A 22839-nucleotide genomic window follows, 5' to 3' on the forward strand; every position below is an offset into this window, starting at 1 on the left:
GCATTTTCGTTTTTCGCGATTATCTCGGAAACTATGAGAGATAGAGCCTTAAAACCAAATTTGGGTCCCCTATAGGCAAGTGAATGGCCCAGAATTGCGTTTTTCCACTTCCTAGGCTTTATACAAGAGGAATTAAATTAATTTTTTATTCGGGTTTTCAGTTGAAAACCCGAGTTGAAAACCCGAGTTTGTAGCAGCGATGTCAGATAAGATATGAATGTTTTTTTGGGCTCAAATGAAAGAGTGGGTCGAGAAATGACGTGCTAGAGCCTCTAAAGATGGTTTTGAACCAGGGGAGACTCCTAGACCCCACTGGACAATATTGTCACAATTGCGCTTTTCAATTGAAAACAGAAGGTGAAAATGAAGGTGAAAAACGTGATCAATTCGTGGGGAGGAATTCCTCTAGAAAATGTCTCGATAGAAAAAGTTGTATAGAAATGTTAAATTCTACAAATTTTTTCAGGTCAGTGATAGTCAATGGTTAATATAATATTAATTGCAACAGGTCGTACCCCTCCAATGAGCCCCTCCAAGATCCCCTCTCCGATCTACTCGCGATCGAAACGCCTCCCCCGAAGCAGACACGAGGCGAGTGACAGCAGTCTCGACGCCGAGGTCCACCAGCGAATGGCCTCGACGATGATAGACTCTGGAGGTGAATCAGACGAGGACACCAGCAACAGCTACCCCACGCCCCCCCACAGCTCCCAAAGAACGCCGACACACTCCCTAGTGCGCCGAGGCAGCCTCTCGGAGTCCCTCTTCAAACGAGTCAACACGTCTGATTGTCGAAGGAGCATGCGAAAGTGTCCTGACAAAAAAGAGGAGATAAACGTGCCAAAGAGTCCGTCCCACATGCTGGCAAGACTTCACCTAGACCGTTCCAATTCCCTGGAGCACCGGGGAAATCACTCAGACACTGCAGAGTCAAATTCCTCGCGTCGCAGTAGCTTGAGAAATTACGAGGAGAACTTCAAGCACACGAACAGTCCGATATTAAACCGTCTACGATCGACAACCCCTAAATTAACAAACAGTCCGATCCTGGGGCACAAGGCACTAGCCAGTAGACCATTAGCTCCGAATATCGAACGTCCAAAGCAGCTGGCTAAACCTGGAAGTCAGTCCAAGAACATTGGTTACTTCACGTGTGTGGAGAGCAGTCCATACATGCTGAGAAAGTCCCTGAGTACGTCCAACTATCGAGAGGAAATGTCCAAGGATAAACTCTCGAATCTCCATGGGAGCCCAATGCTCTCGAGGAGCACGAGCATCCAGCGTTCAGCCTCCAACACCAGCATCAGAACCACCAAGACGAAGAGCATGCTGACGAGGAGAAGTAGTTTCAACGACAATAGCAACGATAGACTATTAAAAACAAAACTAGCTCACTCTGACAGCAGCTCGGAGACAGGTGAGGCAGCGACACCAGTCCCTCCAATATCCTCAGGAATAAAGCTGAACAGAACCTTCAGCATGCGTCGTGCACGCCTCAGCTGCGAGTCAGAGTCAACACCGAACACAACGCCTGAGGAGCGACGCAGGAGAGCACAATCGGAAATCAAATCAGCCCCCACTTCTGGTAGACAGGCGCATCATCGAGGGAGAACGAGTAGTGTTGGTGCTAGTAACAAAGAAGTCTTCAAGAAGCCTGAACCACCTAAGCCGAGGGGTCCGTCGTTATCCAGGAATGAGGGGGGGAGGTACAGCATGAGGGCGCAGAAGACAAGCCCCTCGACGAGGCCTAATCAAAAAGCTAGTAAAGAGGGTAAGAATTCAGGGAGAAGTAACTCGACGTTGACGTCGAAGGAGGTGGAGTTTCAGAACTGGAAGAGGAGGAAAAATTATGATCCTATGAAGGCGGCTGCTGAGGGGAAGAGGAAGTTGGATGTTAATAAGAAGCATCACAGCACTGAGGATGGAAATAGCAGGGATAGCTCTGTCCTGAGGTCTGCGAGCTTTCATGGAACTGGGGGGGCTCTGTCTCTCGCTGATGATTGGTCTGATAATGAGGTTAATTTCGGGGGAGATGTTCAGCCACCACCCTGCAGCCCTCTGGGCTCTGACAGTGATCTCGATACGTCCAGTTATCTTCAAACAACTCACAATGTCATGTCTGCCATGTCGGCTAGGATTAATGTGTATCAGGGGAGTGCTGTGGACTCTGGGGGGGAGAGTGATGAGGACACCAGTCACAGTTTGAGGCAGGGGAGGGTGGGGAGGGAGACCAGTGACACTGAGAGCAGTGAGGAACAGGGGAACAGTGGAAATAGACACTTGGGGTTCAATAGGGGGTTTGTGGGGAGGAGGAGCAGGGAGCCAGAGGCTAAGGCCCCTCAGGCTAAGGCTAAGGTAGTTAATAGTGCGAGGTCCAAGTCGGAGGGGACTAGCATTGCTAGGACTGACTCAGGGAGGTTCAGTGTGAGGGCTGCTAAGGGGAGTGCTGTTAAGGTGAAGCCTAAGGAGGTGAAGAAGAAGGAGAGCTTGGTGAAGGAGCAGGAGATGCAGAACTGGAAGAGGAGGAAGAGCTATGATCCCATGAAAGCTGCTGCGGAGGGGAAGAGGAAGGCTGGCATGGTCAAGAGGAGTCTCAATTCTGAGTCTTCCAGGTAATTCTTGGGGCGAGGGGTGAGGGGAGCCAAGTGGTCCAGTTTTTGGGGGGATAGAGGGCAATGTCTATACTGTTTGAAAAGAATTGCAGACGTTGGAAGCCATTTTCAAGAGAGCGACAAATTAATTGGAAATTCGGGACTATATTTAACTGAATTTACTTCATTTTCAAATTCCAGTAATTTTTTTGATCTAATTGTGAATTTTTAAAGATATCCAAGTACTTGGGGTATTTTTTACCCAGTGAAATGCTCTTCTACTTTTGTCAATCGGAATTTCTGGCTTTCTGTAGTTTCAAAAAAAATCCCAAAAACGCCCACTTGGAGATCCTCAGAAATAGTGTAGATTCTAGTTTTAAAGAGGTATTGATGTAGTCTCATGATCAATTTCACTTTTGCTAGGATTCGTAGCGATCGATTGTAGAGATAAACCTTCATCTGAGGAAGTGGTATGATATGGCTTTCAAGAAAACACGGTTTTTGAGTTTTGTGGACAAGTTTTTGTTGCTTTACCGCAGTGATTGGCTTCGTTGCACAGACATTCAATCATTCACCAGTATTTTTTCATTATTATTAATTACACGAAATTACATGAAATCGCTTTTTGTAGTTTCTCCCTGAGATAAAGAGCACAATTTGCATAATTCAGTGGAGGTGGTACAATATTTTTATTGGCTTAATTGAGTTTAATTGGTACTTTTGGTTTTTTAGTGTCCTGAGATCTCAAAGCTTCCACGGGCCAGTGACCCTAGGCTTAAGTGAATGGAGTGATGAGGATATTTCAGCATCAGCCGACGAGGCACCAATCTACTGATGTCCCCTCCACACAAATAATTCTCAAAAGGCCAAGTTTACAATCTCGAAATTAATTCAATTCACTATTTAAATAATGATCCATGACTTTCGTTCTGTTTTCTGAGAAGTTTATTATTGATGATAAAAATTTATATGATAGTTTTCTTTGAGATACATGGAATTATTTTCATTAGCAAAGAAACATAACAATTGTTGAACTTGAAGATGTACTGGAGAACATTTTTTCAAGCTTGTTTCGTTCATCTTTTTGGGTTTGAAAGTTAGCTGTTATTGATATGAACAATTTAAGAATTGAAATTGTATAAAATTAATTTAAAGTGATGAATTACAAAGGGCGTTCAATCCTAGATCTTTAAATAATTGTACAAAACGAAAACTTACGGAGATTTTATCAATTAGTTTATGGTATTTTCATATTTTTCAGAAATGCTAATAGCTGTAGCTTTACTATTATCATCTTTCCTGTTTTTTTTTTTCATTTTCGCAGAGGTGTATATTTATCTCGTTCATTACTTTGTATCAAAAATATTGCCAGAGTTGAGGGATTTGTTAAATGCTGAGTGTGCCTCTGCCACTGACCTCCGCGAAAACACTATTGTTAAAATGTTAATTGAATTTTGGACGTTGTTCAATTTTTTTACACTTCAGACTTTATTGTGATTTTCTTTTGTTAATTTAACCAATAAACAAGTCCAGCAAATAAAAGAATCATCATCATTTATTCCCTAAATCACTTACTTCACATTTCAATCAACTTAATGTTAACAATAACTTCCTGAATCGCTTGATTATAAAATCAAAGTAATAATTATTCATAAATCCCTCATCAACCCATCAATGTCTCTTCCTCTTGTCATCCCTCCGATGCTCCTTCTCATCCTTTCTCTTAGACCCCGAGGATGAAGCAGCCCCAGCACTGGTGGCAGTCCCACTGGCCCTCTTGGCCTGCTTCAAGAACTGATCCAGCCCAAAAGGATCCTCCTCATCCTTCTCAAACTGCACAGGCCCAGCCCTCGTAGCACTCCTGTCAGTCCCCGAGAACTCCTTATCAGGCACAAATCTATTCGTCTTGACCAGCTTCTCCAGATCATCCCCATAATTGTCCTTATCGATGTTCTTCCCAGGTCGATAGATATGAGACCCCAGGGAATTGGAGTCCCTCCAGGGTTTGTCATAAATATTGTACTCATCATCATGCCCATACCCACTGTCCATCCCCTTAGAAGTATTAAACAACCTCTGATCAAACTGGGCATCGCCAGTGGACACACTCTTGGCAGGCATCCCCAGGGCGATCTGCTCCGAAATATCCCTCTCCCGTTCACGCTGTAGCCTCGATCGTTTGTCAGGCGCAGCCCTCGCAAGATTTCTCTCACGCGCCCTGTCCTTGTGCCTCTCATTCCTCAGCTGGTCCCTCTCCCTCGACTCCTCAGCCTTGTCAAGAGCAGCAGCTGACTTCAAGCCCGCCCTCTCCTCCCTCGCCTTCTGCGCCAACTGCCTCAAGTGATCCTCCTTCTTCTCCTTGTCCTTCTGCGCGAGCTTCTTCTCAAGCTGCGCCCTAGCCTCCACAGCCTCCCTCGCCTTTCTGTCAGCAATGTACAGGGCCTCAGCCAATTTAGCAAAATTCTCGTTGATGTGAACCTGCTGGAGACCTCGACCATCAGCTGCCAGACGTTTGTCCAAGGGGATTGTGTACCCTTTGGCGTTCTTCCAGTTACTGATGCAGGGAGGAATCTTCCACTCTTTCTGCTCCTTCACTGTGACTTTTCTCGTGGGTGAGTGCATCACTGGGGCTGGCGGGGAGGGGGGCCCTCTCGGGATTTTCTTGTTGATTTTGAATTTTGGGGGCTCTATGGGGTCCACCTGGGCCTCCACCATTCTTATGACTCTTTGTTTAGCTCCTGAGTTGAAGGATTGCCCCTGCTGGGAGGGGGTGTAGCGGATGTACTGGGCTGGACCCAGTTTCTCTGCACAACGAACTGGCATGGCTGCTGCTATTTTCGACTGCGTTATCTTCTCCAGGGCCTTGCGCGTTCTCTCTGTGATCTCTGCTATTTCCTCCTCGTCGGGGCGCTGCAGGGAGGGATCGTTTTCAGAGGTTATTTCGGAGGGGAGGAGGTCACTCAGCTTGCTGTAGACCACTTTGTCCTTTGCGTGGCCCTGACGAGCTAGCACGTCGTATTTGACCTTTCCCTGGGCATCCAGTTGGACCGCCAGGGCGTTGCTGGAGGACTCTTTGCCCTTCATGCCCATCCCCAGGGGGTACTGCGCCACCTGGATCTCCGGGAAGGCACCTCCGTCCCCGAAGTCCTGGAAAGGAGAGGGAAAATGTAGTAAGTGGGTGAGATGAGGGCCAGATCAGGGCTTTCAAGGGAAAATCGACATGTTTTGCTGCATTATTAGAGGAGAATAATTTCTTTTCAAACAAGTCAAAATTTTTATCTGGAATTTCTGTATTTTTTTCAATAAAAATGTTTTCATTGTATGAAATTTATCATTTGCTCAGTGGACAAAGGATTATTACATGTCAATGAATTCATTCTTTTTGTCATCTGCAGACACATGAGTCATCTGCCACATTTCGTTTAAAAAATAATTTGATTGTATGTTTTAGTTGTGGAATATTGGAATTATTACCTCGGGGGTTCGAGGCACCCATCCTTTCCGTTGTCCATACGGTGGGGCTGTTATAACTGCCTTGACAAGAGCTGATACTGGCCTCTGGCGAAGTTTCTGCTCTCGAGCCTCGTCCTCGCGGTCCCAGACGACCTGGCTCGGTGCTGGGAGAAGGCTGGAAAGAAGGAAAACCTATTAATATTAGTAGTATGAGAACTTTGGTCTAGGATTCCGAAGAATAATGCGGAAGTGTTCAAAACGACAAACATAACCTCGATGAAGGAAAGTTATGAGGGTCGTTCGGAGGTGAATTATCTGGATTTTTTGGGGAGTTATTGAGTAGTATTTATCGAGGAGAAGTTGTTCGTGGAGAGATGAGGGGTTATGATGAGTATTTTGATTAAATGATATCAACAAACCTGGCTAAGGACATCTTGTTGATATGCGAAGCCATCGAACTCTTCTTTTTTATTTTTTTCACTGACTGATATATGTTGCAGCGGTTTTCCCTCTGGCGGGGCATTTCATTGTTAATGGAGGCGCGGATGGTAATGGAGGGATTAGCATTATTCCTTGGAGTATGGAGCGGGAGATTTTGATGGGCGTTAACAGTATAGGGGAGGGTATCACACGGAAAAATTTATATTTTGAAAAATATATAAAAAAGTATCTTTAATTGGTCCAATTTATATTGAAAAAATATATAAAATATATGATTTATCTATTTTTTTTATATATTCTTTATAAATTTAGAAAATATATGGAATTGACCCATATTACATTTTTTGTATGGGGGGTGGAAAATTTTAGTCCATTTATGCCCTGACTCGAATTGCCAAATTTCCGCGAAATTTATTATTTGAACACTAAAATGAATTTGTAAATTCCTGATGGAGGTCGAAACAAACGCCGAAAATATCCTTGGTCATGAGTAATTCATTAGTTTAATTAATGATATTGATTATTTGAAAACGGGAAAATTTTCTTGCAAAGCGCAAAAAACTCTTACCGATTACTTCATTTTTCATGTTTATTTTGCATTCACAATAAATATTTCAATTTCAATTTTTCATTCAGTGTTTCCTTGATGTTATAAAAATTTTTCTTTGTTTTACATCTATACCTAGACAAAATTCTAAGAAAGAATTTCGTTTGAGTCAAATGCACCCCGAAGGATTTTACTCCTGGATAATTGAAATCAAATTAGTTTGACGAAGACGAAAAAAAGTTCAATTGAAATCCTGTCGAAACAATTCAGTGTACAATGGCCGTCACAAAAACCTTTTAACCCAGATGCAGAATAATCAAGATCAGGACGTGTGTCAAAATGAAAGACAGAAAGAGCCAACAATCGAACGGAAGAAGAAAAAGAGAGGCGTCGAGGGTTTATCGGTAGAGGTCTTAATGGGCCCCTGAAAATAATCGAATCGTTGACGATGTTTTATGCTAAGTAACCGATCCCCGTTCAGATCACGAATACCGGGTGCTTAATAATGGGCACACGGGTAACAATGACAGTTTTGACAACCCGTTCAGGTCAGGCTTGTTAAAAACCGCTAAATGCGTGACAATCATCGTGGCCTTTAAAAGCCATTCGAGTTTGGCTTAACGGCTCAGTCGATTGTCGTAAATCTCGGGGAATATGAGGAGAACTGAGTGGAGGAAAAAGTTCAGGTGTTCAGGTGTTCCTTGGGGATATTGGGTGGGTGCAACTTCGAGTTTTCGCTCGGAAATAAATTAAAAATCGAATGACAACTGATGAATTAGGATTAGCCTTCGAGGGGAAACCGCGGTGAAATTTTCCCTGAATATTATAACCGTGAATCTGAGGAATATCTCCGAATCTAAGGGAGAAAACGAAATTTTTATAAAAACCTTTTTTGTAGAGCGAATGAAGTGTTACAAAAAAGGTTGCAACAAAAAAATTGCTATCTCCCTTACATTTCCAGATATTCATTAAAAACTGGCCGATAGTAAAAATCGATTTGAACTCTTTTACCGTTTCGCTAGGAATTAATAACCAAAGATTTAAAAAGAATTAATATTTTGCAAAATGTTGTTTGAGTGATGCTGATGGACGCCGGCCTCAAATTTTCAGATTTACGTATGCACTGCTCTTCAATCTGCGCTCACCTCCGCAACTCACGAAGCATTGGCTCTGAAAGCGCAAAACCTCGAGGACACAGTGTTCATAAACTTCCCCAGGAACTCAAGCGCCTCGAGAGCAATAGCGAGGCACTTGTACCTCCCTCCGGAGGAGCCCGCCTTCATATTACCGGAAGTGATCGACAACCGCGTTAGGAGTGTCTTCCCCAGGCCCACGCAGCCCCCAGACATCCAGTTGAAAGCCCCAAGTCCCAGTGAGCCATCGAGCTACACCTACCCGACAACCAAACAACCATCGAACCCCGCAAAACTCCCGAAAACCTCGCAATCCGACGTCTCCAACTCGATCACTCTCACCTCGATGTCCTGCAGGAACGCAGAGGACGAGGTGTACTTTCGAGCCTCAGTCACCGCCCTGAAGTCCAGGGATGTTCCTGTAGTCGAGGGAAGTGGCAGTGACAATTGCAGAATCGAAAGAATCGGCGATGAGTTGAAGATCAACTTCTCCGGGGATTTGTTCTGGAATTGCGGGGTGCAGGACTGCTCAATCGAGTCGGGAAAATTCTACTGTCTCAATCTGCGATTTCCGGCGATTTCTGGGCTGCGGCTCAAGGAGGACACGAAGGTCCTACTGAGATGCAGAACTCAGGAGCGAACTACTTCGCATACTAAACGATTCAACGTTAAAACGATTGATACGTAAGTACACCGAGAGAAATTCTCTAGAAAAATTCGAGTGCGAAAAATATGACGGATATTAATCGGCGATAATAGTGACAATGAGAATACAAAAAAATGGAAATGATTAAGGGCTGATGTGCTTCCGCTTCGAGTCATCTTAATCTCTTTTTTTTGCCGGAAATTTTAGACTCAAAAGTGTTTGATGATTATGACACTATCTTAAAATGTTCCAATATCAATTTTTGCATGCGATTGTGAGTAACACTGCGGTTTATTTATTTAGTTCCTGAGAGTACCAAATTAGTTCGATTAATGAAACAGCTTCAACACTGGTCTGTTCACGGAGATGAATTTTTTAGAAAAATTCTAGTGCCGGCACAAGAAATTTTATTGGGGAAAATGTGAATTTTTCTCCGGATTTTTCTCAAAATTTCACAGAAATACCAAGAAATTTTACTTTAACAGCACTGGAATTTTTCACAGCCGGTGGATTGTAATTTTTGTCAGTACTCGTACTAGAATTTTTCTAAAAAATTTCTCTCCGTGTTGACCCCAAATGGGATTATTTTCACGGGGAATGTTAATCCTGGGGGATAATTAATTAATGAGGACGATTACGGCTGCTCAGCTCCGCAAGAATGGCAGCGCGGGTTGCTACCGGGGGCCATAAGAATTCATTCGAAACGGAGATTGGTTTGTATCGAAAAACTTTTGGATCGGAGCACCTGTTTGATGCCAGGATCCAGCCCGGTGGCACCGTTATCCTCGGGGAGGAGGTCCTGTTGAGAGCTGTAGTACGCGACGGCGATGGTGAGGACTAGTTATTCGAATCAATAATTCATTCGTGAAATTTGTAAATTCATGTATTGATATTGAGGCTATGCAGGTGGGACTGGCTCTGTGATAAAATACGGCTTTGAGAGATCACGTTCCGAGTGTTTTTAATGGTTTCATGAATAATCATCACAAATCAATTTCAACTCCTCACGTACGGGGTCGACCCGTGCGAATGTGAACGCTTGTTTTCAAAATTGATTATTTCTAAATCTATGAGAAATAACTCGATCAGACAAACAAAATCGGAAAACGGAATACTGTAGCTTCAATCCGATACCGGTTTCATAATTTTCCATTCATTAGAAATAATCGAATTCGAGTCGTATTGAGCACACGTGCATTTAATATACAATGATGTAGATTGATTGGTCGCTCTCTTCCAATTCAACATTCATTTGATAAAACAGGAGGCGCTTATAATTCTCTGTAGAATTAATTCACCCGAAAAACATATAAATGTCTCACGAGAAAACATAATTTTTCGGGAAAACTATTATTTTATTTTGCTCTCGGTGCGCATTCACCTGAATTTAAAACGCTTTTAGCAACAGAAAACTCCCAAAAATTGGGTTTCTTGAGGCTGGAATTCATGGCAAGGATTGAATACCTGCAATAATAATTCAATTCTTCCCCCTAAAAACATTTCAGGCTGGAAATACTCAAAAATCAGTGACGTAACGATCAACTTTATTGAGAACAATCGGCAGAAGAGAATTATGAATAGCGTATGGATATTGGACTCGAACGGTTGTCTCAACCCGGAAGTCAGGGAGATCTGTTCGAGAGAGCAGTACAGAGTTTCCCCCCTCGAGAGCTACCTGATCTTCGAGGCTTTTATGTTCGACAACATGAGAGAATCCGACGAGTTAATTATGAACGTAAAAATCACCGGGTGCTTGGAGGGCAGTGACTGCACTCTGAATTGTCCCGCGAGTCACGTGAGGAAGACCAGAAGCCTGAAAACCTTTCATAATAACACCATTGACTGGCTAAACGACATTTCTTTCAGGGTTGTACTGCCGGAGAAGGAACATTCGAAATTGTCTAGTAAAACTCATATGGTCGTTCCTTATATACTTTCCTCGCTGATTCTTGTCGCTATAGCGGCGTTACTGTGTACTATAAAGATAATGAAGAATCAGAAAATTGAGAGAAATCTGATTTAACTCAGCACACGGAAAAATCTAAGCATTAATTATTTTTAAGGATTTTAAAGTATTTTTTACAGTTTGGTATATACAGACCGCTCATCATCAAATTTATATTTATGTATGAAATCAATTTCTGATAAGAGTCTGAATATGAATAAATTTGTTACGATTTCGACCAAATGATTTTTACGGTGGAAACTCGATTGTTTATAAATTATTAACAAAAAATGCTGGTAATTTTCAAAAATTGTAATTTGCAAATTATCTCATCAATCTTTCTCCAAAATTAAACTCCTTAATTTTTCTTTCAGACTTTTAAAATGCTTGCTAACGGTTGAATATCGAGATTTAAATTCAGATCTGCAGTTTGAATAATGAAATCATTTTTAAATGCCCGGAAACATGAAGGTAAAAGGGGCTTAACCCATTGCTTCGCGTAAGACTCGAATCGTCTCGGTGTGAGAGGAAATATCTACAAAAAAATCTTACGGGACAATTGCGGCAAACAACGAACAGGATCTTTAATATAACTCTTTCAACATCGCATTATTTATTCCCCAATGTTCAGTAAAATTTCCGTAAAATTTCTCAAACACCGGACTGATTGTTCCACAAACCACTCTTCATTCAAGAAAGTAACTATGAATATTAATTGAAGAAAACCATTGGAATTTATTAAAAAAACCATTCGCCCCTGAAAATCAGAAGATGATGTAGAACCCATCGAGCTCCCAACACAGTTTGATCCCCAGGAAAAACCCCACCGTGGAGAAAGCGACATTTCTCATGAAGGGGTCCACGTACATCTGCGACAAGATGCACTTGAGCGAGCACTTGCACATGTCATCGAAGTACCGGAAGCCCTTGCGCAGCAAGTAATCATCCATCTCCGCTTGTTTCTTCTCCCTCTGTCTCTCCAGCCACTTCTGCCTCCGGCAATTGCTGTCGCACTTCTTCGGCTTCTCCTCGGGAAGTTTTGTGGGATCGTGTTCACACAATTCTGGACATTTTTCCGAGCTACTGGCGGTCTCCTCGTCCGAGGACTCACTCTCCGACGGCGGTCTCTTCCGCTTTGTTTTCACTCCAATTCTCCCCCCTCCGCACGTCTCATCCTCGCACCCAATCCCGTCCTCATCGTCCTCGCAGGATTCAGTTTCTGTCGACTCTTCCCCCAGGAATTTCGACAGATTCACTGTGGCGCATTTTGAGGAACTCTTCGTCATTTCGGAAATGTCTTCTTCAGTTTCGCTGGACGGTCGAGTTCTCCGTTTTTTCCCGGGGATTTTTCCACTCGGGGTCGATGGGTAGCTCCTCTCCGAGGAGTAATCGTCATTGGGAAATCTCTCGGGGGATTTTTGGGGCTTCTTGCGAGCACTTGCTTCCCTTTGCGGTCTCTGGTCCCTCTTCCTTCCCGGAGTTCGTCTTCCCTTGGTTCTGGCAGTTCCTGTACTCCTTCCTGATATTGTCTGGTATTCTGTCGCGTCGGTTAATATCGAATCCAAGTCCGTTGCCACTTCGACCCCAGAGGCGTACTCAGTCGCTGCGTATTTGTCCTCACTCTTTCTTGAGACTATTTTGTTTATTTGAAATAGGAGAAGTTGTTGTAGTTGGGGAAGACCATAAAAATATCAAAACGGATATAAAAAATGGAGCCAGGCTTTTCTGGAACCAGCTGATTTAAACGAAGTGGCAGTCAACAGTCTTATTAGCCTAGTGAAAGGCACACGGCTAGGGCTGATAGACTCACCGAGGGGAAAACCCGGAAGTTACAAAAGATCGCAAGATTTAGGTGACTCTGGGCGGTTAATCGACCAGCCGCGTATATATCTAAACGAGAGACGCTACCGCATCTCCTGATTCTAAAATTCTACTAACATACGATTATATGTTATATATTTTATATATAACGTATAAAATTTATTTATGTCACACGGCGATGAAAGCATTATCTGACGAATGGGACTTTATAATTACATGAGTCATAACGTACTATTTTGATGTTAATCTTGAAAAATTGAGGTGTATTAGGACACCTTACAAACATGGGGGAAGAATCTACAATAGGTGTTTTGTATCTGGTGTTTAGGTGTCGACATGAAGGTGATTAATTAATTAATTTTACCTTTCGACTGTCGTTTCTTTTGCTTGCCACACTTCTTGCCGCAGCCGGGCATTCTGAATAATTATTGTGAAATTTGTTGGTTGAGGGGATGGGAAAATTATGAGAAAATTGTGAGGTTTTAAGATTAAAAAGAAAACAAATGACGAGTGATATGAAGGCTTTCATCAGCATCTCCGCTCCAACTTTGCTCCGTCACATTTCGGCTGGAAATTGTGAGAATGATCTTTGCGAGTGTTTGGAGAGGGAATCGTATGGAGAATATTCGGGGACTGAAGATGAAATTAAGGAGTCGTTCGGAGAAATTTCTCTTCGGGGGGAGGAAAAAGGACTAGAAACGAACGCGAAATTATCCCTGTGGGAAGAGATTTTGGGAGAGTTCAGGGAGGAGAGGAGGGAGTTTGAAGAGTGGGAGAGAGAACAGGAGGAACCGGGGTCGGAGAAAACTCCTTGTGAAGCTGTTGAATATCTGAATAAGGAGATTTTTCCGGTTTTACTGCCTGCGATGGAGAAAATGTTGAGGGAAGCGCGAAAGTGGAACGCGATAGAAGTAAATTTCACAAGTTTATATTCCATTTGTGATTGAATATCAAAGTGTCTCGGGAATGAAGCACTTGAGGATATTTTTTCTCCAGTGAAATGCATTTCCACTTTTCCAGCTGAACATTAGACATTTCATTTGAGCCCCATTTTCCCCCAGATTTCCAGACATTTTACATTTAATTTGAATTCCGATATTGAACCGTTAAAAAACACTTTGAAAATCTGAAAAAAAAAATTTTTTTGGCCAAAAAATAATTCTGTGCAAAATGTTCCTTGAATGACGCTGAATATTCATGATTTTTTCAAATTGTTCTCACACAATTTAATTGATAAATTCGATGGTTGGAAATTTTGTCTAATAATTCCATTTTTTTAAATGAAACGCTAGGTTTCGCTCTAGAATTTTTCCATGTGTAATTACATTTTTATCATATTCCAAAAATTGAATGATAATTGAAGATGAATCTAACAGGATCCGAAATGTCGATTTAACGGTTTGGATTATCTAGCTGAGTATTTGTGGAATAAAAATCCGGAGCATCCTGAGAGGCGATTCAATTGGACTGGAGTTTTTGAAATTCCACCGTTCAGGCGTTGGTTACAATCCAAGTAAACTTTTCACTAATTAATATCGTCGATTAATCTCCCATTTACATATGTATTCATATGTAAAAATTTCTCGTAACAGTCCTAGGCCAATTTATCCGAAATCATGGCTCTGGACTAGAGACGAGGCGGCATCGGTGATCCAGAGGAATGTTCGGGGGTGGATCGTGAGGAAACGAAGGGATATTCAGGAATTGAGAGAATTCTGGAAGGTTGAAAAGACATTAGCAAACAATTAATTCAGTAGCGAAGCGGTAAACCGGGTTAAGTCGATTTTGACTTTTGGCCATTTTTTGACAAATATCTCGGAATTTAAGAGATATAGCAAAATTTACCTCAAGACCTTTTTTATAACCCTCAGTTGACTTTACAAATAAGGTCATGACAAAAATTTTTCTATATTTTTTAGATTCCCAGATATTCGTCAAAAACTGGCCAATAGTCAAAATCGACTTAACCCGGTTTACCGCTTCGTTACTGAATTCAGTTCGTCACTGATTTTTGTAAATAAGAATGAACATCAACTCGATGGCTCCTAAAGGAAACTACGTAACTCGTAAAACATTTCCGTTCCTGAGTTACGTGTTTCGGAATTATCACTGAAATACGTGGTTTTGGAAATGTTTTCTGTGTTACGTAATTTCCTTTAGGAGCCATCGAACTACTTTTATCTTCTGTTCTAAAATCCTCAGGCTCTTGCTGCAGAGAGAGCAGAAGGTGGTTCATCAATTGCTTCCATTAATTTAGGTAAAATAAAAAAAAAAACACTCAATTCCACGATTTCATTCAATTGAATTATCATTTTTCTTTAGATGAGTATGAAATCCCGCCCTTGAAGAATAAAGAACCTTTCGACATGTGTAAAATCTTCAAGTAATAAAAATTTAAGAACGAATTCAATAAATGCAATAAATGCAATACTGTAAAAATTTCAACTTAAAAATCTTATATTTCCAATGACTGTACAGTTTATCTCTCCCTTCAACTCAACTACAATTAAATTAAATCGGTTTAACATTTGCATAAAGCCCAGGACTCGCCGGTTTGCCCAGAGAAATTTTAGGCACAGTTGTAGGTGTCTCTCCCTCCTTGGCAATTCGATAAACTTTGATGCCGCCCAAGTTGTACTTAATCTCCATTTCCGGTGGTTTATCGACCTCCTGACCCTTCGCCTTCAGATTCCTGACCATAATTTCACACAGCAGAGGGGGCAACTCCATCGTCCTCGGTAGAATCACCTCGGGGCGATCGACCCAGTTGAGGTACTTGTGCTCCTCGTCCTTCGGTACCAATCGAAAGTCAGTTTTGTAGGTTGCATGATCTATTTGCTTTATTACATCTTTCTTCCCTCTGAATGTCGTTTCCGCAAGAGCCATGCATCGTCGGATTGTCTCTGTCTGCATGAGAAAATAGAATTGAAAATTATGATTATGGACAAAGGAGAAGAAACGAAGATTTTTGGACGTCACTGAGCAAATGCGTTAGGAATTTTCGTCTCATTTTTTTAGAAACGATTTTTTGAAAATTTCAAGTTTTTGCAATGATTTTTTTTTGTTCCAAATTGTCCTCAATATCTCAACGAGAAAACGTTTGTTTTGTAAAATCATTAATTACTCAAAAACCTAATTTGTTTTTAATCTGAAATTTTCACCAAAAATTGTCCATAAAATGCCAAGAGTTGGGCCGCCAGTTGAATGATGTTGGATATTTACGATTTTATTCAAATTGTTTTCACAAAATTCAATTCAGTAGTGAAGCCGTAAACCGAGTTAAGTCGATTTTGACTATTAGCCAGTTTTTGCTGAATATCTCGGAATCGAAGAGAGATAGGAAAATTTTCCTCACGACTTTTTTTATAACGCTCTATTGGCTCTACAAAAAAGGTCATGACAAAAATCTTTCTATCTCTTTTAGATTCCGAGATATTCGTCAAAAACTAGCCAATAGTAAAAAACGACTTAACCCCGTTTACCGCTTCGCTACTGAATTGATAAATTTGATAATTGAAGATGGTTGAATCTATCGTGTGGCCTGGACAAAACTGTAGACGATACTTGGATATCCTTCAATTTTTTCGTAAGTCTACTGAAATGAGAAAGGATAATTACCGCATATTTAGGAGACGTAAGCACTTCTGGAGGTAGTGCTCCAACTTTTATTATCTTTATGAATGACGGTTCAGGATACCGTTGGAACCGTTGCCTGACGACGATTCTACCTTTTCCATGATTCTTGAGGTTCCCAACGAGTTCCCAAAGACTTTTTCCAGAGAAGTCAGTGGTACGACCGATGAGTTTCACTGGCATTTCTCGAATATTTTATCGCTTATTTTCGGAATCAATGCACTGCAATAATCACTCCAACAGCAATAGTGAACCCAGCAGGTTACGGTTTTTTTACCACAGAGAATGCGCAGCGAATGGTCTTACAGGGCTTGAGGTCAGATTTCCCGAGTTCTACAGCAAAACATAAGCAAGCAGTTGAAAACGTATTCTTGCAATTAATCTGTCACCTTGAATTTGCAATTGCTAAAATATTCTGTTCTTGAATTTTTTCGTTAGTGGAATATTGCCAAATTCCATCGATATATTCCATCAATTACCGACGAAATCTGCCGATGAAAATAATTCCTAGGGTAGATCAAATTAAAACCGAAATATTTGTTTTACCGACGAATGGTGTATGCAGATGCTTTCAGGGGTCACAGGGTCACGCACTTCACAAGGCAACGCGCGCGTCCTCGACGTTTACATTGAAAACGCGACTTTAGAATCTTCTTTGTCGGTCTGCGCGTTGGCCAGTGCCCGCCCCAGCCACCTCAAACGCATCGATCACGTTCCACACTCAAAATACTCTCAAATCCGAACTTGAAAAACTTGACAATTATTCAAAAATGGAAGACGTCAAACTTGAAATTATAGATGAAGCCACCGCCGATTGTCTTTGCGGTCATTCCTACGACAGTGAACAGTTCATGATACAGTGTGATGTCTGTAAAAAGTGGTATCACGGAGTGTAAGTTTACTTGGACAAACCCTTATTACTTCATCTACATTTAAACAAATAATGCAGTTTTTCAATTTGAATACCAGACGTTTCAGGGCAATAGTTGCCCTGAAATCCTCTGTTTTCACAACAATGTGAACTCGTAAAATCGGGAAATCATGCGAAAAATTGCACGGATTTTTTAGACGCTCTAATGTTTTTGTTGTGGGTAACATAACCTAGGTGCGCTGCGCTTAACTTTTGGGATTTATTGAGATATGATTCCTGTTTAATTGCAGGTGTGTGTCCGTTAAGGAATACATGTCGACAGATCTGGATAAATATCACTGTCCACGCTGTGATGTTACTCATGGGCCTTCCCATTGTAAGCATATTTCAGTGTAACATAATGTGTCGAATATTTTTGTTGTGATTTTTTTACGTGAGACCCTGAAATTCAAATAAAGTTTTTGAATTTTTTTATTTTCACCGATTACGATTAATTAAAACAATACTTCTGTGGAGTAACTTTTTTTTATATTGATTACAAATTTCAAAATTATTTGTAATTTTATGATTTTATCAGTCAATTTTATTCTCTAATTACGAACGATTTTATTGTTTTACTAGACTGTGAAATATTTTTTTACAATTTGAACTAAAAGACTCTTTTCGAACATTTTTCCTGAATAAAAATATTTTCCTGACTTGCTCAATTTTTGAGGATTTTCATTGTCATATATACTGACTTTTCACTGACAAAATAAATATGAATTTCATGTCAACCATTCGTTGTTGAAAATTGAATGCCTTTTACTCAAAATTTCACCTGTCATTTTTATTATATATAGAAAATCTTCGAATTTAAGGGAGATAGCGAAATATTGTTCATGCCCTTTTTTGCGGAGCGGCTCAAATTCTACAAAAAAGGTTATAACCAAGAGTCCCCAATCTGCCTCAGCTTCCGAGCAATTGCCTAAAAACTGACCAATACCCACAATCGCTGAACTCCCCATTCCAGCAAAAACAAGAATGAACTGGCATCGCCACGAGTACTCGGAGCCGGACGCCGACGCGAAACCAGTGCAAACAGGCACCCCAGTGTTCATCCGCGAGCTCAAGTCCCGGCATTTCCCAAAAGCCGACGAGATAGTAAAGAACGTCAGAGGCCAGCAACTCACCCTGCAGTACCTCGAGGCAAACGGTTTCGAGACCCCCTTCATAATAGACGGAAAGGACGGTCTCGACATGACAGTTCCCCCTCCCAACTTCAGTGTCTACGACGTCGCGAGCTACGTAGGGGGTGACCGAGAGATGGACGTCATCGACGTGACCCACCAGAACAACATCCGCATGAAATTACGTGACTTCGTCGAGTACTACAACGACCCAGGTAGAACGAGAGTCTTCAACGTCATCAGTCTGGAGTTTACAGACACTCCACTGTCGCAGATGGTGGAGGCCCCTTACATTGCTCGTAAATTGGACTGGGTGAATTCGGTCTGGCCTCGAGAGATGGCAGACGACAACGAGTTCAAACGTCCTGAGGTCCAGAAGTACTGTCTCATGGGGGTCAAGGACAGCTACACAGACTTCCACATAGACTTCGGTGGCACCTCAGTGTGGTACCACGTGCTGAGGGGTGAGAAAGTATTTTACCTAATAAAACCCACCCCAGCCAATATCCAGTTGTATCAGCAGTGGATGAGCAGTTCGAGCCAGAGCGAAACGTTCTTCGGGGACCAGGCTGACGCCTGCTACAAGTGTGTCCTGAAGGAGGGCCAGACTATGATGATACCCACCGGCTGGATTCATGCCGTCCTCACGCCGGTCGACTCCCTCGTCTTCGGTGGGAATTTCGTTCACAGCTTAAACATTCCCATGCAGATACAGATTTACGAGCTCGAGAGGAAGATGAAGACACCTGCTAAGTACCAGTATCCAGGCTTCGAAACCATCAACTGGCTGGCGGCAAGGAAACTCCTGAAGGAATTGAAGGATCTCAATCACGATGGGAAAAAGTGCCCAGAGTACTTTCTCCAGGGGGTGAAGGCACTCCTGGCTATTTTGAAGCAGTGGAATACTGATAAGGATTATAATACTGTGAGTAGAAGTCAAATCCCTCGGATTATCAACAGCCAGAAATTGTTGAAAGAGCTTAGCAAGGAGATTCGCCATGCCGAGAGGTATTTAATGACTCTGAATCCACCCAAACCAGAGCGTGAGAGCAAGAGGAAAAAACGAAAACCTGTGAATAAGGATTTTGTGGATTTTGAAGCCGCTGAGAAGCTCACGGAAAACGCATTTAAAGCTAAGATTGGAAAAGTTGAGAGGGTTGATCCAGAGATCGAGCCTTTGAACTCGCCCATTAAAACCTGCATCAAATTAACACTTCCTAAAAACATCATCAATTTACACAGCAGTGGAAAGACAGATCTCAAAAGTTTGGACAAGAGAAAACACGAGGGCATCAGTCTATTATCGAAACCTGGGAAGCAGAGCCCCACTGTCATAAGGTTCAAACTGGGGGACAATGAGGTTGTTAGAAGTACTAATGAGAAGGTCAATGTCTACGGAAATTTCGCGATTGATTCGTCGATCGAAACGAGGAAGGAGTTCACGTGGAAGCAGACGTCGATCTACGATTTTCATGATGGCAGCAATGAGAGCGATCATGGAGGGGGTTTCACCATCGATGAGGCGCCGAAGAAGAAGAAATCTTCGAAATCTGGGGGGAATAAGAAGAGTAAGAAGGTGGAGCAGATGCAGGTGGTGGATGATGCACCGAAGAATGGGATTGAGGAGTTGCTGAAGGCTTCTGCCTATGCACTTCCTTCCTCTGGGTCGAGGATTGAAACTGGGTGTGTTTAATTAATTCATTAATTTATTTATTTGTTCATTGTTGTATACAGACCCACAGACTTTGGAATTTTTCTCGAATGCTTAAAACTTATTTAATTGGTGATGAAATTAAATAATTTTTTTTAATGCTGCCTCTTACACATAATGAATAAAATTTCTGGGAATCTGGGCCTATTATTTAGAGATATCATGTTAAAACGCATTAAGAGATCCGTTAAATCCAAATGGAATAATTGGAGATGGCAGATAATTGTCGAACGAATAAATTAGTGAATTGATTAATTTTGAATTTTTTAGGATTCCCACGATGCCGACGCAGACGCAGATTGGGTAAGTATGCCCCTCGAAATGCTACTGATTAATCTGATTTTTATTCCCTACAGTTGATTGATTAGTCTCTTCATTTGATCAATCGATGTCTTAGTATTTATAAATTGAAAACGTACAGTTCTGGCAGGGCATCACCATCGACGCGTGAGGCCATTGCGGGAATGCTGTCGTTCAGCGAGCAGTGTTACTCGACTCAGACTGGTACCTCGAAAAAGTCGAGTGCTAAGCCTCGAACAGTTGAGTATCACGAGGATGAGGACGACCAGTCGATCGAGAATATTGATAAGGTCCATCAAGACGACGATTTCAGTGAGTCACAGTGTCATGATTTTGGCATGACATGAATTTTTCATTAATTGCATTTTCAATTCTCATTGATTCATTGACCGGTTTGTGCTGCAGTTTATCCAGCTTTAGATGCCTCTGACGACGAGGAATACATATTCAAGCCTCGGGGGAAACGACGTGTTGACGAGGCTTGGAATCCGAAAGCACGTGTTGGTCCTCTTTTACCTAAGACTAATCGACCTGCTCGAGAGGGAGCCAAGAAGACTTCAGTGGAAAAGGGATTGGAAGCTGCTGCTGCTAAAAGAGCTAAACTTGCTGTAATTTTTCTTCTCATAAACTGGGGTTTTGCAATTTTTTATTGCTAAAGATGAGAATTGCATGAAAAATATTGGACAAATATTTTTCTGTTTTAAACCTTTTGCATTATGATGACATAATCTCCAATAATTTTCTTCCAATTTACATATTTCATCGTTCGAGGCAATAGAAGAAACGCATGCATGCATGGAAATAATTAATCAATTCATTCTTTGATCTGAAAAATGAATGGAATTTTTTTTTGTAGACAACGTCGAAGCGCATTTCAAAAAAGCAGAAGAAGGAAATGAAAGCATCTGCCAAGGCGGTAGTTAAACCAACAGGTTCAGTGCAGTCAACGACTATCAGTGAAATACCACCGTCATCTGTAATTAGTTACAGCTCTATTCTAACCAGTCCCAACAGACTGAAGGACGTGAAGGCGAAACTAGCAGCGCCTGTTCCCATTGGTAATCTCGTGCCCATCCCCCCATTCAATTGATTTCAATTAATCAGACGATATTGACGTCATGTGCCTCGTTATTTGCAGAACGCAAACCGAGGAAGGGCATGAAAACAGCCAAGCAGCGCCTGGGAAAAATTCTAAAACTTCACAAAATGATGCACTGAGTCACGGAATCATCCATCCATCTTCATGTACATTGTACATTACTGTAAATACTGTACACACTGATGAGTTTTTACGATTTTTTTTTCATACAGCAGTGAATAGAAAACGTTCAGGCCTATTTCGAATGAGATTCGATGGTGTGGACGCCCAGTGTTTATTATTATTTTGATTTTATTTATGCGGACTCTGTTTCTCGGTTTTTTTACAATCGTTTGACGAACTATTGTCACGTTGACCATTCAGTATTAATGAGAACATCTTTAGTTTTATTTTAGTGATTTATAGGTATGAATGTATCATGTGTATCACAGCTTATTGTCCAATTTTATTATTAAATGTTTTTTACTGATCATTTTTGTCCATTTTTCATTGTTAAGTGATTCCCCTGAGTAATCCTGAATAAAGTTTTGCATTGAAAATTTCAAAATGTTATGAAATGTTTTGTTATATCAAGCAAATATTTGACATTTTCTTAGGCATGCGTCGTGAGGAGAAACCCATGCCTACCGAACTTGAAGATTGATGAGAACAACTGCTTATTGTCCAATTTTTGTTACTGATCTTTTTTGTTCATTGTCAATAGCCAATTCTCCCGAATAATCCTAAATGAAGTTTTCCATTGAAAATTCCAAAATATAAAGAAATTTTTTGTTTTGTCAAAAAAAAACATTCGAGAAATTGTTCGTCTGGACATGCGTCATGAGGAGCAAAATCCCACCAACATATAAATGATCATAACGAAGTTGAATGCAAATGAGACAGTCCGAAAATCACACACTCGGGCAGTTGTACGCAAATGAGTGATGCCATCTAGCAGATTGGCAACTATAGATTTCTGTTGGACGAGTGGTTGTGTGGGTGCTACTGAATACGTCAGTCTCACATGCACACAGCAAGTGAAAGCATGCAGCAGCGAGTTGAAAAGTGCCAGTGAACAAAGTTGTTTGAGGTGAGGATCACTGGTTAATAATTCGAATAAGGAATTTATCTCTTCGAACACTCTGTCTCAGAGAATGTGATTTCATCTCTCGAGTCTCATTCCAGGAACTGTAGAGTGTAATAATTGTTATGGGGAATGCGTGGTGCTCAATGAAAACGTGAGTCCTTCGAGGCATTCAGTGACATTGTTCCAATTGTGCTTGGATTCCTCAAATTCCTTGGACTCCGTGATAATTTATTAATTTGTGATTCAGTATGAGTGATGAGGATGTGGATTTTTATCGAGCTTTCGACATCCTGGGGATGGATGTTTGGAAATTAGTTTTTTAACTGCGATATGCTGATTGCTAGGAGTGCACAGGGTGCTGCTGCAGCAAACCCTGTTAATAATCGTGGTCTGTGCTGCATATCTCCTTCCAA

At 41.5% G+C, this 22839-nt stretch overlaps 6 protein-coding genes across 8 annotated transcripts in view; 3 read left to right on the forward strand and 3 right to left on the reverse strand.

Moving 5' to 3' along the window:
• The window catches only part of LOC107045126 (serine/arginine repetitive matrix protein 2), a 10570-nt gene extending 6443 nt beyond the window's left edge, over nt 1-4127 (forward strand). The window contains exons 4-6 of one of the 2 annotated variants that reach the window (XM_015267264.1): nt 509-2612; nt 3015-3061; nt 3324-3414. In XM_015267264.1, the coding sequence (XP_015122750.1) occupies nt 509-2612; nt 3015-3036 (2126 nt within the window). In that variant the 3' untranslated portion in view covers nt 3037-3061; nt 3324-3414. Of the gene's footprint in view, nt 1-508; nt 2613-3014; nt 3062-3323 lie in introns of both variants that reach the window. The other variant, XM_015267263.2, reaches the window with a different exon arrangement.
• Nucleotide 4128: 1 nt separating this feature from the next.
• Nucleotides 4129-6517, reverse strand: LOC107045129 (puff-specific protein Bx42). Its single transcript, XM_015267267.1, has 3 exons — nt 6464-6517; nt 6066-6219; nt 4129-5738 (listed from the first exon to the last, which is right to left on the reverse strand). The coding sequence occupies exons 1-3, from the start codon at nt 6496-6498 to the stop codon at nt 4263-4265; spliced, it is 1665 nt and encodes a 554-aa protein (XP_015122753.1). The 5' UTR covers nt 6499-6517; the 3' UTR covers nt 4129-4262.
• A 5003-nt stretch (nt 6518-11520) lies between these two features.
• LOC107045111 (muscle M-line assembly protein unc-89-like) lies at nt 11521-12993 on the reverse strand. The gene is made up of 2 exons (XM_015267246.1): nt 12942-12993; nt 11521-12389 (listed from the first exon to the last, which is right to left on the reverse strand). Exons 1-2 carry the CDS (start codon nt 12991-12993, stop codon nt 11521-11523), a joined length of 921 nt encoding a protein of 306 aa, XP_015122732.1.
• A 99-nt stretch (nt 12994-13092) lies between these two features.
• On the forward strand, nt 13093-14881 carry LOC107045112 (IQ domain-containing protein K). The gene is made up of 4 exons (XM_015267247.1): nt 13093-13488; nt 13954-14090; nt 14170-14299; nt 14780-14881. The coding sequence occupies exons 1-4, from the start codon at nt 13093-13095 to the stop codon at nt 14879-14881; spliced, it is 765 nt and encodes a 254-aa protein (XP_015122733.1).
• Nucleotides 14882-15016: 135 nt separating this feature from the next.
• Nucleotides 15017-16707, reverse strand: LOC107045123. The gene is made up of 2 exons (XM_015267259.1): nt 16196-16707; nt 15017-15484 (listed from the first exon to the last, which is right to left on the reverse strand). The coding sequence occupies exons 1-2, from the start codon at nt 16391-16393 to the stop codon at nt 15089-15091; spliced, it is 594 nt and encodes a 197-aa protein (XP_015122745.1). The 5' UTR covers nt 16394-16707; the 3' UTR covers nt 15017-15088.
• A 180-nt stretch (nt 16708-16887) lies between these two features.
• On the forward strand, nt 16888-21832 carry LOC107045117 (histone lysine demethylase PHF8). Of its 2 annotated transcripts, none has more exons than XM_015267253.1 (8): nt 16888-17102; nt 17372-17457; nt 18094-19933; nt 20232-20264; nt 20383-20573; nt 20667-20869; nt 21118-21319; nt 21400-21832. In XM_015267253.1, the coding sequence occupies exons 1-8, from the start codon at nt 16981-16983 to the stop codon at nt 21477-21479; spliced, it is 2757 nt and encodes a 918-aa protein (XP_015122739.1). In that variant the 5' UTR covers nt 16888-16980; the 3' UTR covers nt 21480-21832. The 2 variants fall into 2 exon arrangements, with proteins under 2 accessions (XP_015122739.1, XP_015122740.1); XM_015267254.1 differs by having other exon boundaries at nt 20392-20573.
• The last annotated feature ends 1007 nt before the right edge of the window (nt 21833-22839 follow it).

This window comes from Diachasma alloeum, unplaced genomic scaffold (assembly GCF_001412515.2).
Source record: "Diachasma alloeum isolate Michigan unplaced genomic scaffold, Dall2.0 Dall_scaffold_00879, whole genome shotgun sequence".
Classification (NCBI taxonomy): Eukaryota; Metazoa; Arthropoda; class Insecta; order Hymenoptera; family Braconidae; genus Diachasma; species Diachasma alloeum.

What these genes read in the sequence shown, in the direction of transcription:
- LOC107045129 (XM_015267267.1), bottom strand. Translation starts at nt 6,498, where the DNA reads ATGGCTTCGCATATCAACAAGATGTCCTTAGCCAG. An exon ending in AACAAGATGTCCTTAGCCAG is followed by an intron (nt 6,220 to 6,463) that starts GTTTGTTGATAT and finishes CCTTCTTTCCAG; the next exon opens with CCTTCTCCCAGCACCGAGCC. An exon ending in GGGTGCCTCGAACCCCCGAG is followed by an intron (nt 5,739 to 6,065) that starts GTAATAATTCCA and finishes TCTCCTTTCCAG; the next exon opens with GACTTCGGGGACGGAGGTGC.
- LOC107045111 (XM_015267246.1), bottom strand. Translation starts at nt 12,993, where the DNA reads ATGCCCGGCTGCGGCAAGAAGTGTGGCAAGCAAAAGAAACGACAGTCG. An exon ending in AAAGAAACGACAGTCGAAAG is followed by an intron (nt 12,390 to 12,941) that starts GTAAAATTAATT and finishes TAAACAAAATAG; the next exon opens with TCTCAAGAAAGAGTGAGGAC.
- LOC107045112 (XM_015267247.1), top strand. Translation starts at nt 13,093, where the DNA reads ATGAAGGCTTTCATCAGCATCTCCGCTCCAACTTTGCTCCGTCACATT. An exon ending in AGGCGTTGGTTACAATCCAA is followed by an intron (nt 14,091 to 14,169) that starts GTAAACTTTTCA and finishes TTCTCGTAACAG; the next exon opens with TCCTAGGCCAATTTATCCGA. An exon ending in AATTGAGAGAATTCTGGAAG is followed by an intron (nt 14,300 to 14,779) that starts GTTGAAAAGACA and finishes TAAAATCCTCAG; the next exon opens with GCTCTTGCTGCAGAGAGAGC.
- LOC107045123 (XM_015267259.1), bottom strand. Translation starts at nt 16,393, where the DNA reads ATGCCAGTGAAACTCATCGGTCGTACCACTGACTTCTCTGGAAAAAGT. An exon ending in TTACGTCTCCTAAATATGCG is followed by an intron (nt 15,485 to 16,195) that starts GTAATTATCCTT and finishes TTTCTCATGCAG; the next exon opens with ACAGAGACAATCCGACGATG.
- LOC107045117 (XM_015267253.1), top strand. Translation starts at nt 16,981, where the DNA reads ATGGAAGACGTCAAACTTGAAATTATAGATGAAGCCACCGCCGATTGT. An exon ending in AAAAAGTGGTATCACGGAGT is followed by an intron (nt 17,103 to 17,371) that starts GTAAGTTTACTT and finishes GTTTAATTGCAG; the next exon opens with GTGTGTGTCCGTTAAGGAAT. An exon ending in AGCAGCGCCTGTTCCCATTG is followed by an intron (nt 21,320 to 21,399) that starts GTAATCTCGTGC and finishes CGTTATTTGCAG; the next exon opens with AACGCAAACCGAGGAAGGGC.